General features: G+C 56.6%; 1 protein-coding gene across 1 annotated transcript in view; it reads right to left on the bottom strand.

Moving 5' to 3' along the window:
- Nucleotides 1-15,096, bottom strand: part of COL6A3 (collagen type VI alpha 3 chain) — an 83,226-nt gene that overhangs the window by 31,925 nt on the left and 36,205 nt on the right. The window contains exons 8-15 of the mRNA XM_020288044.2: nt 13,456-14,064; nt 10,186-10,791; nt 6,971-7,579; nt 5,140-5,739; nt 4,200-4,537; nt 3,037-3,115; nt 1,984-2,129; nt 438-530 (exon numbers count right to left, since the gene is read on the bottom strand). Coding sequence (XP_020143633.2) covers nt 438-530; nt 1,984-2,129; nt 3,037-3,115; nt 4,200-4,537; nt 5,140-5,739; nt 6,971-7,579; nt 10,186-10,791; nt 13,456-14,064 — 3,080 coding nt within the window. The remainder of the gene's footprint in view (nt 1-437; nt 531-1,983; nt 2,130-3,036; nt 3,116-4,199; nt 4,538-5,139; nt 5,740-6,970; nt 7,580-10,185; nt 10,792-13,455; nt 14,065-15,096) is intronic.

Below are 15,096 nucleotides of genomic sequence, written 5' to 3' on the forward strand. Positions count from 1 at the left end.
CGCGGGATTGTTCCTCGTCAGGACCCTCAAGGCTCCGCCTCTGCCAGGAAAGCCCATCGAGGTCCTCCCCACCCCGCCGGGGAAGCTGAGTCCCCGAGACCAGGCTCGCAGACAGGCTGCCAGTCGGCGACACCCGCTGGTTCTAACGTCATTTTAAGGCATGAAGGACCGAACGTTAAAGAGCAGAGCCCCTCATCCCGTGGGGGCGGAGAATGCGGCAGACACTCGGGCCCTGCAGAGCCATCTCCACGGGGAGGACCCTGGGCACCCCAGCACCCGGGTCTGCCCCGCAGGACGCCTCCTCTACAGCGTGGGGTCCTCTTCCTTCTCCCTCATCCGCCTCCAGCCGTGGCGTTAGACGCATTGCCCGGCCGCGGTGACGCCGGCCTTCCAGCACCTAGACTCAGGGGCGGGCGAAGAAGGCCAAGCCACCGTACCTTTGGCCCGATGCTGCCGAGGGGCCCACGGTCGCCCCTGTGTCCAGAGCACTTGCAGGGGACCCCGCAGCAAGCTTTCTCGGCGATGTTGTCCTACCCAGAGGAAGAGAAAGAAAAAGTGCAAATGTCAAGAAATGCACAGGACAAAACCATAAATATGTGCTGAAGAGGCCAAAATCGGATGTGTGAGGGTGCCACAGGGCAAGGTGAAGTCACTCCAAAGACTGTCCCTCCAAGACCAGCCTAGGCCGAGAGTCCAGCTCTTGGCAGTCGAGAGGCAGTGGGATGTCACCAACGGGAGAGTAAAGAACAACCAAAGTAAGATAAATCTTATCCACAAGGTCACCTCTGCCTACACCTGATTTCTGGAAGTTTCCAACATAGATATTCTTAAGTATAACTCACATATGTTTGAGTTCCAAAGTGCAAAACCTAACAGACAAATTGCAGATGGCCAGGACTGAAGGTGGGTCTGGAAGAGAGATCCAGGGCCCTTCCTCGAAACCATGGTCACCATCAACAATATGGTGCCAGCCCAGAGGAGGTGCCCGGGGGAGACCTCTGGAGCAGGTGTGGGAGCGGGGACAGGCACAGGGTTCCCGGCCTTTTTGAGCCACAAGCGCCACAATTTTAGGTCGACAGTGCCTCCAACACCTACCAAACACCCTTGACATTCCTGTCCCAGCCAGCCCCTGACCTTATGGGGTAAAGTGCACACCCCGAATACATTTCCACCTGCTAAAGTGCTAGTGGTCACACGCATCTCCTTGCAATGAGCTTCCTAGAGCTTTCGCTTTCTTTCTCCAGATTTGTCAACTAACTCATCCTTCTTCCACCCAATAAAAAAGTCCTCATTCTCACCCTGGGAAGAAGGCGGGTGGGAAGGAAGAGGCAGAGTCAGTTCGTCCCATTCACGTAGCCGTACCCAACTATTGCCACCACCAAAGACCTCCAGGGTCTGGAGGTCACCACGCAGCCCCATGTCTCCCAGAGCCCCGCCCCTACTCCAAACCCAGACGGTGACACCCGGAGTTGAGAGAGGCTGGAGGGGGAGGATTAGGAAGCCTCCTGGGGCACCTCCATTCGCACCAGGGGAACTAGGGAAGAAGGCCATAAAAGCGCTTCTGCGCCCAGAAATGGCCCTTCTTTTCTGCGCATTCTTGTTTGCACCGTGTAGGTTTCAGAGGCCCCGGGCACTGCTTCCTGTCTGGAGATGGGCGGTCACCACGGTTTGCCTCCCAGGAACAGTCTGAGCGAAAGGACGTTAAAAGAGGCACCTGCTAAGGGGAGCAAAGCACATCCCAGGACAACAGCAGCGTTCCCATGGCAACAGCAGCATTCCCGCAGACCACGCTCCGGCCGGTCACGGGCGACAGTTCCGGGATCCACAGGTGTCATGGCAATAAGTCATGTTCCCAGTGAACTAAATGAATTGGATTATCCACCCAGACACCCTACCCCATGACCATGTGATAACTGACTTTATCCTCTTGAGATGCCAAAAATCTGAACTTGTGTGCGCTTAAAGGCACTGAAGAGAACTCACGAGCTCCTCTGCCAGCTCGTAATCCAAGTCCAGCAGGTTGAGCCTCAGAGGCCGGTCGTACATGAACCCTCGCCCGAACTCCAGCTGGGTCACCCGCTCCAGGTCGGCCACGCGTTCCAGGCCCACCAGGATCAGAGCTCGGACACCTGCAGGAAAAGACAAATTTGGCAGGGCCCATGCGGGCACTGGAGAGCCGCAGTGTCTTTTCTCCTGGCTATTTTTTAAAGGAAACTTCAGTATAAAATTTTGCTTTCAGTAGTTGAAATACTGAATCATTTCAGATATGTCAATGACTAAACTTATCACTATAAATACAGAAAGTGGCACCCGTGAAGTACATTTATGCATGAATTCTCCAACCCTGGCCCTCCATAACTCGTGTGTGCATAACTGTGAAACACTAACATCTCCAAAATCAGGTCATAGCAGTCCCGTCTCCTTTCGGAAAAGTAAGCCAATAAATAGAATGTTCCTGTGCTAAGCTGCACTTCCATGAATTCTTCTTCAACTTTTAGCACTGGCGTCCACTTTTCGTGGCCGGGGTTAACAAATTCCAAAGTAAATGAACAGTCATATGTCACATCCGATAACAGGCATGGCTGGCTCCAGTCGCCTGACTTTTGGCGCGAATGCTTACATTATTTATGTTATGTACATGTATTTGTATTTAAATGTTGTAGCGTTTTTGAGCTGCGTCAACCACAAACCAAAAATAGAGCAATATTTTTTGCGAGTATACTAAATCCTACTTTATATGACGAAGTCAAGTGAATCGACGTTCCATGATCGTTTGCAAACCATCATGCTTTCTACCGTCTGAACAAGCCTGAGAACCCGCGGGCCTTTGCCAGGACAGGGCAGTAAAGCCGTCCTTGGCGGGAAGCCCCGTCCCATAGCCCCAGGCGGGCCATGAAGGGCCAAGAGCTGGAGGAGGAGTCCTCCAAGACCAACTGCTCCCTCAAAGGACTCCAAGAACAGGAGTGTCTCCCCGGCAGGGCCACACGCCCTGCGCGCCTGGCCGCACTGCTGGTGCTTAGAGAGCAGGGCGTCTACCTTCCTGTCGCAGGTCCTCAGAGGCTCTGTGTAGATCTGCCAGATCTCCATCCACCCCGTCGGTAAAATGAATGACCACCTGAAAATTAAAAAAAAGGAATCGAACCCCAGCCCAAAGAGAAAGGAACACCACAGACTGTCTACAGAAAGGGAAAGGAGAGATTCACTGGTTCAAACCCATTTTACAGTTAAGGAAACTGAGGGCCAAAGTCAAGGGAAACTTACCCACGGGCACAGGTCTTTGACATTGCTCACAAAGTGGAGGAGCGTGTTTTAGTGCGTGCGCACAAGCAGCAACCACAACAAAACAGCTCACGTGACTCTCCCATTCATATGATGTAGCTTCTGGAAAGTGTGTGTGTGTGTGTGTGTGTGTGTGTGTGTGTGTGTGTGTGTTCTGGGCTGAACTGTGTCCCCCCAAAATACAAACATTGAAGTCCTGATCCCCAGCCCCTCGGACTGTGACTGTATTTGGAGACAGGTCTTTAAAGAGGTCATTAAGCTAAATGGGGTCATCAGAGTGGACCCTAATCCAGTACGAGTGGTGTCCTTCTTCTAGGAAGAGAAGATGAGGACAGAGACACACACACAGAGACACCCAGTGAGGACACAGGGAGAAGGCGGCATCTACAAGCCGAGAAAAGAGGCCTCAGAGGGAACCAGCCCTGCGGACACCTCGGGGGACTTCCAGCCCCCAGGACGGCACGAAAACGAGTTTCTGTCGTCAAAGCCACCCAGTCTGTGGAACTTCACCATGACAGCCCCAGAAAATTAACAACAACAATAATTTGTGTGCCCCGTGTGTGCATGTATGTACACACATAACAAGGAGAGAGAGAGAGAGAACATGCCTTATTTAGTGGGTAGGACTATCACTAACAGGCATCAGTCGCACATGCAACTCCTTCAGACTCAGTTACTGACTTCCGGGATCTTTCCCTCCTTAGCACTCAAGTAAGACTAGCAGACCGGGGCAGGCATCGCGTGAAGGTATGATCGGTTAGTAAGCAAAGGACGCCTACATGCAGGCACTAGAAACCCGGCCAGACGCGGAAGGCATCGTACGTGGGGGGTGGGGCTTCCAGAGCCAAAGCATTTCTCCTTCGAGGTAAAAACGCAGACGTTGCGCGGGGGCGCGCCTGGAGCGAGGGGCAGCCGCTCACCTTCACGCTGCTGGGCGAGGACTGCCTGAACTTGCTCTGGTACATCTTCAGCGTGTCCGCCGTGAGCACGTAGGGGTGCTGGCTGCGCAGGCCCTGGAGCTTCTCCAGCATCTCCGGCTGGTACTGGTCGAAGTCGAAGGCCTCCACGGGCCCCGAGGGGGTGTTGCCCGCCACCGACACGCGCACCGTGGGCATCTGGTTGCCGCTGCAGCTGATCCTCTGCATCTGGCTGATCCTGTGCAGCACGGCCTCCAGCTTGGACTCCAGGCCCTTCTGGGCCACAAATACGTTCTGGTCCCTCGAACCGTCGAACCCCAGGATCACATCCAGGTTACAAGCTGAAGGGAAGAAGCGCAGGCGGTGAGCTCTGAGCAGAGGCTGGCCAGATGCATTCTGCCGACACAGCAACACGGCAGCAGGAGGAGACCTCCTCCTCGCGAGATCTGAGAAGCAATTAGACCTGCCCCCCGCACAGGGAGAAATGGGGGTAGCTGTTGAGAGCCAAGATTATAGGCAATCTGAATACGTTTGCTTTCTGGGTGGTGCTGATCAATTTTGGCGTGATGACACACTGCTGGCTTTTAGGCACATCCCGAGTTCGTGCTTTAAAGTTACTTGAAAAGGCAAATACTTTTATCTTAAATAATTGATCTGATAAATCTGTAATCAGACACAAGAATCGATAAGTCTGAGTTATTTGAGGAGTTAGAGAACAGGGGAGAAAATAAATCTGATAAGAGTAAAAGATAAACTTCCACTCTTGTCCTGGAAGAACGTCCAACGGCAGTGGTTATTAGTTAGCCAAATGATGCAAGGCAATAGGAGTAAATGTACGAAGAAGAACCAAGAAGAGCCACAGATCAGCTCTGGGCATCCAGATGGCTGGAAAACACAAGTGTCAGCAGGAAAGGCTGGGAAACAGGTGCGGAAAGGGGGTTACCTTTGGAAATGTCGGACACGCCCGGGCACAAGGTCTCATGCATTGCGTCGTGCAGAGTTTCCAAGACCTGCTCGCTCAGCTCCGACAGCTCCTGGACGTTGCCCACCCGGAAGGCGGTGGCACTGTTGGACGCTATCTTCCCAACCTCCTCCGAGTCGATGTTCCTCACGCCCACCGCGAACACCTTGACCCCTCTCTGGGTGAGCGCCAGGCTCACTTCCTGCGCGTCCTCCGCCGACTTCCCTCCCGTGACCACGAAGGCTATCTGTGGGACGCGCTGGTCCAGGCGGCTGCCGGCCTCGGGCACGAAGTGGTTGAGCCGCAGGTGCTCGAGGCCGACCCGGGTGTTGGCGTGTCTGCCCCCCTTGTAGACCACTTTGTTGATGGCGTCGATGATCTGCCTCTTGGTGGAGAAGTCCTTCAGGAAGAATTCGTCTGTGGGGTCGGAGTTGTACTGGACCACCCCCACCTGGATGGAGTCGCCGTCCTCGTAAAGCGTGTCCACGATTTCAGACGCGAAGCGGAGCACTTCTTGGAAACTGTCCCTCCTGAAATTGATGGACCCATCCAGCAGGAACACGATGTCCGCTTTCTTCTTCTCTAAAAATGGTGAAAGTGAAAGTGGTTTCAATACCCAGAACATAAATATATGGACTACAAATTGGAAGAATTGAAATAAGACATTCCTAGCAATTCATTCACAGTAAAACGATTCACCCTAAGCCACGCCTCTCTAGTTCCCGAATCCACAGCTCGCAAACATAAGGCCCAAAAGAAGAAGACAAATGACAAATCATCCAAACAAAAAGGAAAGGACTCATGAAAACCCAGGGACACGGAGTCCCGGTTGTCCCATGCAACATGTTTTTATGCCAGGAATTCAACAGGGACCTGGAATTGACAGTCTGTGATCTCAGGTGTTTTAGGAAATGCCCCTAAACTCTTCCTGCTTAAAAAAAAAAGGTAGTAGAAGTAGAGAGAGGCGTGTTGGGGCAGGGCAGGGAAGGGCTGGGAGAAGCAGATGAGAAATTGGGAAGGGACCCCAGGAACCTTAGAGAATGCTCTGAGAGATTTGTGAGAGCCTGCTGCAAACAGCGGCGGGGGGGGGTGCAATTTCTTGATTGTAATCAAGCAGTCAAGGCCAGAGTAGAGAGGGAAAAAAATTAGAGACAGCGTGAGAGGTACAAGATGGGCCACAGCCAGCCCTGAGGGAGGCAGTGACAGAGAGAAACAGGAATACAGACCCCCCGCCTTGGAAAGCCTAACGGTTTGCTGCAGGTGTCTGGACGCTGTCACCTGGAGGAGCAGCAAGGAAAGGTGTGGGTGGTGCAGGGACCCGCTTTGCTCTTGGCAGCCAGGAACTTGGGGTAGGAGCTGCAGGTGGACAGTTTTAAGTCCTCCGGGGAGGTGTTTCCTGATGGTCACCCCAGTCTGAGGAAGGAGGCGTGCCTGGACCAGGGCGGGCATCCCACCACAGGACACGGGCTGACGCCGAAGTCACGTCCGTGGGGAATGGCCTGGCCAGTCTGGAGGATGCTGTCCTACTCTGGGCACCACCGCGTCCGCGATCGCCCCTCAAATGCACCTTGACGGGACCCTCCCCGGGGGGGCGCAGCTGGCCTCAGGAGCGCCAGAGCGGCAGTCACGTGCTTTCTGGGAAATGTCTCCCTCTATCATGTCAACTGAACTATTTTCCCAGCACTTAATTTCTAGTACTACCTGCGGAAGCAACCTCGAGAGAAGGAAATCGCTAAACGGAATGCCAGTCACTTTTCAAACTAAGCAACAAACGGACGGCGGGCGCCCCGGTCGCGAGACGCGGGGCTCGTACCTGGCCGCGGAGGAGGCGCCGGGCCCGGAGGGGCGGGCGTGGCTGCGGAGGGCTCAAAGGCGCTCATGACCCTCTGGTCCAAGCTGGGAAGCTCCCTGAACTCTCGCACCGTGAAGACCAGCCTGGGGTTGTTGGTGATGGCCTGCAGCTCGGCTCTGTCGACGTTCCGGTCTCCGACCCCTAAACTCACGATGCCCGAGGAGCGCATCACCTGCGCGAACCTGGAAACGTCATCTTGGGACTTCCCGCCCAGGACCAGCACCAGGTGCTGGGGCACCCCGTCCTCGATCCGGCTCCCGGCCGACTTCACGAACAGGTTTCTCGCCACGAACTCCAGGGCTTTGCCGGTGTTCAGCGGGGAGCCCCCCTTGAACCGCAGGCGCCGGATGGCGTCCAGCACGGGGGCCTGGGACCTGTAGGTCTTCAGGTAGAACTCCGGGAAGACGTCGTTGCTGAACTGCACCAGCCCGATCCTCACTCTGTTGGGCCCGATGTCCAGTCTCTGCACGATCCTGCTCACGAAGTCTCGGACGTGGGCCGTGCCATCGGGCCTGACGCCGTCGGAGCTGTCCACCAGGAAGACGATGTCCGCGGCGTCGCTCTCAGCCACTGAGAGAGAGAGAGAGAGAGAGAGAGAGAGAGAGAGAGAGAGAGAGAGAGAGAAAAGAGGGACAGGACAGTCAGCGTGTTTCTGAGCTTTGCGTCACGCCCCAGCATCACATCCATCGACCTTAAAACTCCGTCCCAACACGTGTTGGACCTTCGCGTCTCGGGCTTTTTTGAAGGTAGCCATCAAAAATCAGAGCTTTGGGCCGGGCGCGGTGGCTTGCACCTGCAATCCTAGCACTCTGGGAGGCCGAGGCCGGTGGATCGCTCGAGGTCAGGAGTTCAAGACCAGCCTGAGCAAGAGCGAGACCCCGTCTCTACTATAAATAGAAAGAAATTAATTGGCCAACTGATATATATAGAAAAAATCAGCCGGGCATGGTGGCACATGCCTGTAGTCCCAGCTACCCAGAAGGCTGAGGCAGTAGGATCGCTTGAGCCCCAGGAGATTGAGGTTGCTGTGAGCTAGGCTGACGCCACGGCACTCACTCTAGCCTGGACAACAAAGCGAGACTCTGTCTCAAAAAAAAAAAAAAAAATATCAGACTTTTGTCATCAAAACAATGTCCACTTCCTGAAATATTTTTAAGTTCTCCACAGCGTTTTTCTTTCTAGGTTTGCTACAATTTTAGCGTTGTGGCCTTATAAAATTACCACTCATGTTATAAATATATAAGCAGCGTTTAGGAACGAATGCATGACCTATGGATTTCCGTGACCTACAGAGTCAGGCGCCGTCACTACGGCAAGAGGCCGGCTTTGCTGGGGCCAACATCTTTGCCGTACACAAAGAGAGAGACACCTGAGGTCAAAGGCCCTGGCACTGCCAGAGGCCACGCCTTAGCGAGTGAGGCCACAGCCAGCCGGGAGGGTCCCGACTGCATCCCGGGGACGGGTCCTGGCTCAGCCCCTGGGCGCAGCGCACCTTTCATACAAAGCCATCGGCGGTGCCTCCTCTTTTTGGCTTCCTTCTGTTTGTTTTTGCTCGCGCCTCTCTAGCATTTATACAGAGTTTTCACTTTCACTAATGTTTCTCCTGTTTTCTTCGCATGAGCCCACTTTTTAACTACAAAACGAATCAAAAGGACCCAGGGGGAATGAGCCACGTTTTCCTGTGAGCTGGGATTTTATGTGCCTCTCAGGTGCCACTGTGTTAAACGGACAAGCTGCCACTCAGCGCGTTTCAACCCGCCGCTGGCCTCGCGAGTTCCTGGGCCAGTCCCCGGGCGCGCGCGGCGGGGTGAACGCTGAGCGGGGCGCGTCCTGAGCCATCGCTCTGAGAGACGGCACACCTGCCCCCGCAGCGGGCGCTGGCCCGGACCCCCAGCCTCGGGGTTTTCCTCTTAGGCACAACATCAACCTCAGACGAGGCCGCTCTACCACCGCCAGGGGCCAAGGCGGAAGCGAGCCCGCTTTGCAGCCACGTAGGAACACAGGTGAAAAGAAAAACGTGCTCCGGACCACGAGAATGACACGTGACAGGAGTGGCCATGGCTGCCTCACCCATCCCCGCCACGGCCGTCCTCCTCCAGGTACGATCTACCAGACAGTCAGGTGTGGGGTGAGGACTCAACTCTGATCTTTTTCTTTTGCTAAAAACTCCTTCCTAAGGAGGCCAGCTGGGTCAGGCTGACAACAAAACGGTAAATTCCCACTAAGCGGCTTTTGTTAACCAAATGAAGCGGTGGTTTCCTTGCCAACCTGATTCTGGTATGGCATTAACATCACCTAAAAGATAAGAAGCCCCTGTCTTAACTCAAGCATCCTAGCAGATGCCTATCATAAATTTAAAATATCTTAACTCAAGCATCCTAGCAGATGCCTATTTGTAAATTTAAAGCACCTTAAAGCATCCTAGCAGGCACCTATTGTAAATTTAAAACGTCCTCCTGTCTGGACCTCCCAGAGTGCTCACACCCTTATCTTAAAATAAGCATATCCTTTCTGATCTTCTAGATAAAGTCTAACTCTCTCAGCCAATTGCCAGCCAAAGAATCTTTAAACCCACCTATAACCTGTCAGCCCCCCCCCCGGGCCCCCCCCCCCCCCCCCGCTTCGAGATGTCCCACCTTTTGGGGCCAAACCAATGTATGCCTCTCATGTATTGATTTGTGACTTTGCCTGTAACCCCTGTCTCTCTGAAAATGTATAAAACCGAACTGTAACCCAGCCACTTGCCCAAGCCTTCTTAAGAGTGGCTCCGGGTCACGGTCCTCAAATTTGGCTCAGAATAAATCATCTTTCAAATATTTAGGGTTTGGATTTTTTTCCGTCCACAGGGGTCACCTCCACTGCCTCGCGACACCCAGTCCGGGCCGAAGCCCCACTCCCTTGGGGAGGCTTCCGCACAGCGACCTGCCCTCGCTCGGGTTCCCTGAGGCCTTTCCTGCACCCTCTCCCTGAGCAGCCCCGTGGCCTGCGGGGCTGCCCATCTCCCAGCGTGGCCCGTGGCAGGTGTGTCCCAGGGGCCCCTGGCCGGTGGGCGTCGGCACCCTGAAGGCCCAGGAGCAGCGCCCTTATTTGAATGCACCGTGCGCACCTCGGCCTGGGAGCCCGTGTGTTCAACATCAAAGACACCCGGAGGGAAGCGGCAGCCGCCACGCTCTCACCTGGGGGAGGGTAGCGGGCGCTGGCCAGGATCCGCTGGATCTGCTCGGACGTGAGGCTGGCGATGGGAGCGAGCAGCTTCTGCTCCAGGCCGGGCAGCTCGCGGAAGGTGCTCACCGAGAACACGTACTCGGGGCTCAGCGCGATCTTGACCAGCTCCTCCCGGTCGGCGTTCCTGGCCACCGTGAAAGGCGCCACGCCGAACTGCTTGAGCTCCACGGCGGGGTCGTCCACCTCGTCGCCGGACCTCCCCGAGGAGACGAGGACCAGGAACTGCGGGACGCCCTCCTCGATGCGGCTGCCCAGCGGCCTCTTGAAGATGTTCCTGGACACGTACTCCAGGGCGCTGCCCACGTTGGCCTGCCGCCCGCCCTTGGGCCGCAGCCGCCTCACCGCGGCCTGCACCTCGTCCTTGCTGGAGTGGGCGTTCAGCAGGAACTCCACCTTGGGGTCCTCGCTGAACTGGATGACGGCCACGCGCGTGGCGTCGAAGCCCACGTCCAGGGAGTCCACCAGCCGCTCCACCAGGGTGCGGATGTACTGGAACTCGGGCGCGGCGCTCTGGGACCCGTCGATGAGGAAGACCACGTCCTTCTTGCTGCCGACACCTGCGAGCCAAACCACATGCCGCGATGGCGTCATCTCTGTCGGCACCAAAGTCTTTAGTTTTTTGTTTGTTTTTTTTTAGAGAGACAGAGCCTCACTCCATCACCCAGGCTGGACGGAGTACAGAAGAACTCCATAGCTTACTTCAGCCTTAAACTCCCTGGCTCAAGCAATCCTCTGGCCTCGGCCTCCTGATTCGCCGGGATCAAAGGTGCATGCTACCATGTCCCGCTAATTTTTTTTTTTTTTTTAATTTTTGCAGAGACAGAGTCTTGCTATGTTGCCCAGGCTGGTCTCAAACTCCTGGCCTCAAGCACCCTCTCCTGCCTTGGCCTCCCGAAGTGCTGGGATTACAGGTCTGAGCCACTGCACCTGGCTGGCACCAGATTCTCAGCATTCATGAGCCCCCACCCAGTTTGTCCTGGAGTTAAAGGTCCCGCTACCAACTACCGTCGTTGAAATACCCGTCCGAGGAGGGAGCGGTGCGCATTTCGGTGTGTGCGCACCGCACGCCAGGGGAAGAGGAGCAGAGGATGAAGGGGAGTAGCCCCGAGGGAGGCGGAACCAGAAGAGCTGCGTCCGCAGCAGGTGAGGACGGAGCTGCGGCAAGGAAGGGCCCTACTGCATGGATGCTGCTCCTGGACCAAGGAGGGTGGCGTCGGAGACGGGCCACTGGCTTCGCCAGGTGGAGGGACTGTGACAGTGGCACTCCGGGGGACGGGAGAGGAAGAAGGGTAGGTTAGGGCCAGTTCCGAGAGGACAGGAGGAGAGGAATCGTTCAGAGCACAGCCAAGTCTGCGAACGGGGCCGGGTGCCTCCAGACAGCAGTTTGTCAGAGCGAGTCCTTAAGAGAGAAGAGAGAGCCACGCATCTTATCCTGCTGGAACCGTTCAGCGCCGTGCAGAGAGGGGGCGGGGAGGGAGGAGAAGGCGGAGGACGCCCCGGGGCAGGTGAGAGGAGGGCTGAGGAGGCAGGGACCGGTCACCAGCAACAGAGACAAGGGAGGCGCCGGCGGAGCTTCCGGCTGTCTGCTTCTGGCTTACTTGCGTTTTCTGGGCGAAAGGAGACTCCAGGTGACCAGCTGAGCGAGAGCTGAGGGGACAGGCGTGGAAACAGCGGGAGTGGAGGAGGAGGGCGGGAAATGGCCATTGCAAAGAGTGGAGAGCGAGGGGACCAGGAGCCCTCTGCGAGTGAAGGAAAGAAACCGCACAGACACCACGACGACCCTTCCCAGGCGCGCCCGGCGTCCCCGGGGGCTCAGGCGCGTGGAGGGAGGGGCTCCTGCAGCTCCTGCAGCTCCTGCCGGCAAACCCTGTGCTCCCTCGTCGCATCAGAGATGCGCAAGGAACGTCCGTTGGGGGAATAAAAACCTCTTTCAGGCCGGGCGCGGTGGCTCACGCCTGTAATCCTAGCACTCTGGGAGGCCGAGGCGGGCGGATTGCTCGAGGTCAGGAGTTCGAAACCAGCCTGAGCAAGAGCGAGACCCCGTCTCTACTAAAAATAGAAAAGAAATTAGCGGGACAACTAAAAATATATAGAAAAAACTAGCTGGGCATGGTGGCGCATGCCTGTAGTCCCAGCTACTCAGGAGGCTGAGGCAGCAGGATCGCTTGAGCCCAGGAATTTGAGGTTGCTGTGAGCTAGGCTGACACCACGGCACTCACTCTAGCCTGGGCAACAAAGCGAGATTCTGTCTCAAGAAAAAAAAAAACAAAACTTTATTTATCCTAAATTTATCGAGCATCCTGTGTGGCCTCATGGGGCGTGCTGCTGTCTAGGCCGCTATCTACCCTGCTGTCTACACCGCTGTCTGCCCAGCACACCCCAGGGAGAAACCCCTCTGGGCAGCACCTGGCCAGTCCCCTCACCGCCCTGGCTGCCCGAGGGACACGGTGTCCTGCCGCGGCTGTTCCTCCCCTGCTCCTGCACCAGGAGGCACGGGGAGCACGGCCACACCCGCCTCCTTCACAGAGTGATGGACTGACCAAGTGCGGAGAGAGCAGCCCCTGGAGGCATCTGCCGAGGGGCAGACACATCTCAGCCTCCTTCCCGCTCCGTGGCCGGGACCCCTGAGTTCTCCAGGCTATTGTCCAGGCCTCGAAAGGGGGCGCGGGAAGGGGAAACAGAACGAACCACTGCCGGCAGAGCCGATACCTTCCTGCCACTTACTCACTTCTCAGCACGGAGCAAATGCAAGAGTCATCTTCCCGCCGTGGCTCTGGAGACAGCAGCATCCCAGAGGCGAGCCCCAGCTTGCAGGGCGCCTGTGGGCAGACTCCCTCCCAGGGGGGGGGTGCTGCTGGCGAAAGCTGCCGGGCAGCTCAGGACCGGGTGGACAGGGGGCCACCAGGTAGGGCCCCTCCTTGAGAATATCTAGACAGAGCCTCTGTGCAGAGTCAGGGGGTCGGAACGCTAAGCCCAGTGTATGCCGCTCGAGGAGAGTTTAATTTGTCCAGAAACACGCCTCTCCGCAGCCTCCCACCCCAAACCTCTGCCCTTTCTGCCCATCTAGGCCTAAAAAGCCACGGGGCGCCTAAAGACTGTGTGTAACTCTGATTTTCACCCCGCATGGCATTGGAAGCAAGACAGAAAGTGGTTGGTGGCCCACAGTCCCAACAAGTGGCCGGGATGATGACAAGGGACAGGATCCCAAGACGCCCCCTCACCTGGGCTGGTTGGAGCCGGGAAGACGGGCTGCATCCTGCTCAGCTCCTCGCGGGAGAGCCGGGCCACCCGCTCAGAGACGACCTGCTGCACGGTGCCCAGCTGGCGGAAGGTGGGGATGGCAACGGCGAAGTCGGGGACGTAGGAGATGGTCTGCATCTCGGCGATGTCGGCGTTGCCGATGCCGATGCCGATGGGCACGGCCCCGCCCCGCTTCACCGCCCCCGAGGGGCCCCTCACGTCGTCCGCGGACCGGTCGGCCGTGAGCACGAGGAGCAGCTGGGGCACGCCCTCCGCCATCCTGCTGCCCGCAGAGCCCACCAGGATGTTCCTCAGGACAAAGTCCAGCGCGGCCCCCGTGTTGGGCGTCGGCCCGCCCAGGAGGTCCATCCTGCGGACGGCGCTGACCACGCCCTGCTGGTCCATGTAGGAGTTCAGGTAGAACTCGGGCCGGGTGCGGTCGCTGTACTGCACCACGGCCACGCGCACCCGGTCGGGGCCCACGTCCAGGCTTTCCACCACCCTCTGCACGAACTCCTTCAGCAGGGGGAAGCCGCTGCTCACGCCGTCCGAGCCGTCGATCAGAAACACCACGTCCTTTTCATCTGAAACTGGGAGGGGGACAGCGCCATGACCCACACGGGACAGGAGAGCCACGCGTCTAGTCAGCGTGGCGGGCTGCATGGCAGCCCCCCAAGGACACCCACTTCCAAATCCCCGAACTGCAGAGAAGGGCTTGGCAGAGGTGATAGAGCTGAGGACTCGGGGACCGCCCAGGTGACCCCATGCCACCAATCACGAGCGTCCTTCTAAGGAGGACAACAGAGCCAGAGCTGGGGAGAGAAGCCGTCAGGATGTCGGGGAGCAGTGGGCAAGGTGGCATCGGGGACTGAGGGAGGGGCCGCGGGCCAAGGAATGCAGGCGCCTCTGGGGGCTGGAGGGACAGGGGAGGGGTGACCCCCTGGGCAAGGAACAAATGCCTCTGGCACCTGGACGTTAGCCCGGTGAGACCGGTTTCCAATTTCCGGCCCCCAAAACTGTCAGATGATAATTTTTTGTTGTTGTCTTTCAGCACTGAATCTGCGGTCATTTGTTACAGCAGGAACAGGAAACTAATACACCAATACATAGAGCCCTTTTATTTTAGAACTCCTCAGTGCTTAAAGGGTACTGTTTGCTCTCAAACATGTACTGAAGAAAAAAACTGGGGTGGGGAGGAGAGACACAGGACGGCCAAGCCTGTGCAACCGTTAGCATTTTTCAGAGGGGAGGCGTGGAGGATTTGCTGCAAGTCACAAGAGGATCTGAGGAGGGAACCGTGACCGGGATGTCCGAGTTACCACCCAAAGCCAACAGTGAAGGGTCCCAGGCGTCAGTGTAGACTCTGGAGCCTCGGCTTTTAGGCAGAGGGAGCATATGTGGAATTAATTGCTCTGTTCCCTGCATTTGTCCCACCAAATGACAAGTGGTCAAACACAAGTCACAGTAGTACAGACCAGCCGTTGGGAATTTCAGTGCAGCATCTACGATGGGGACTTATCTGCCTCCTCTGGTGCCTTTAATTTTTAATGAATATAGTGAAGGGATTTTAACACTGTGATACACACTTAAAATAAAGCTGCTGGGGACTGAGCAGATGAAGA

Source organism: Microcebus murinus, chromosome 8 (genome assembly GCF_040939455.1).
Source record: "Microcebus murinus isolate Inina chromosome 8, M.murinus_Inina_mat1.0, whole genome shotgun sequence".
Lineage (NCBI taxonomy): Eukaryota > Metazoa > Chordata > Mammalia > Primates > Cheirogaleidae > Microcebus > Microcebus murinus.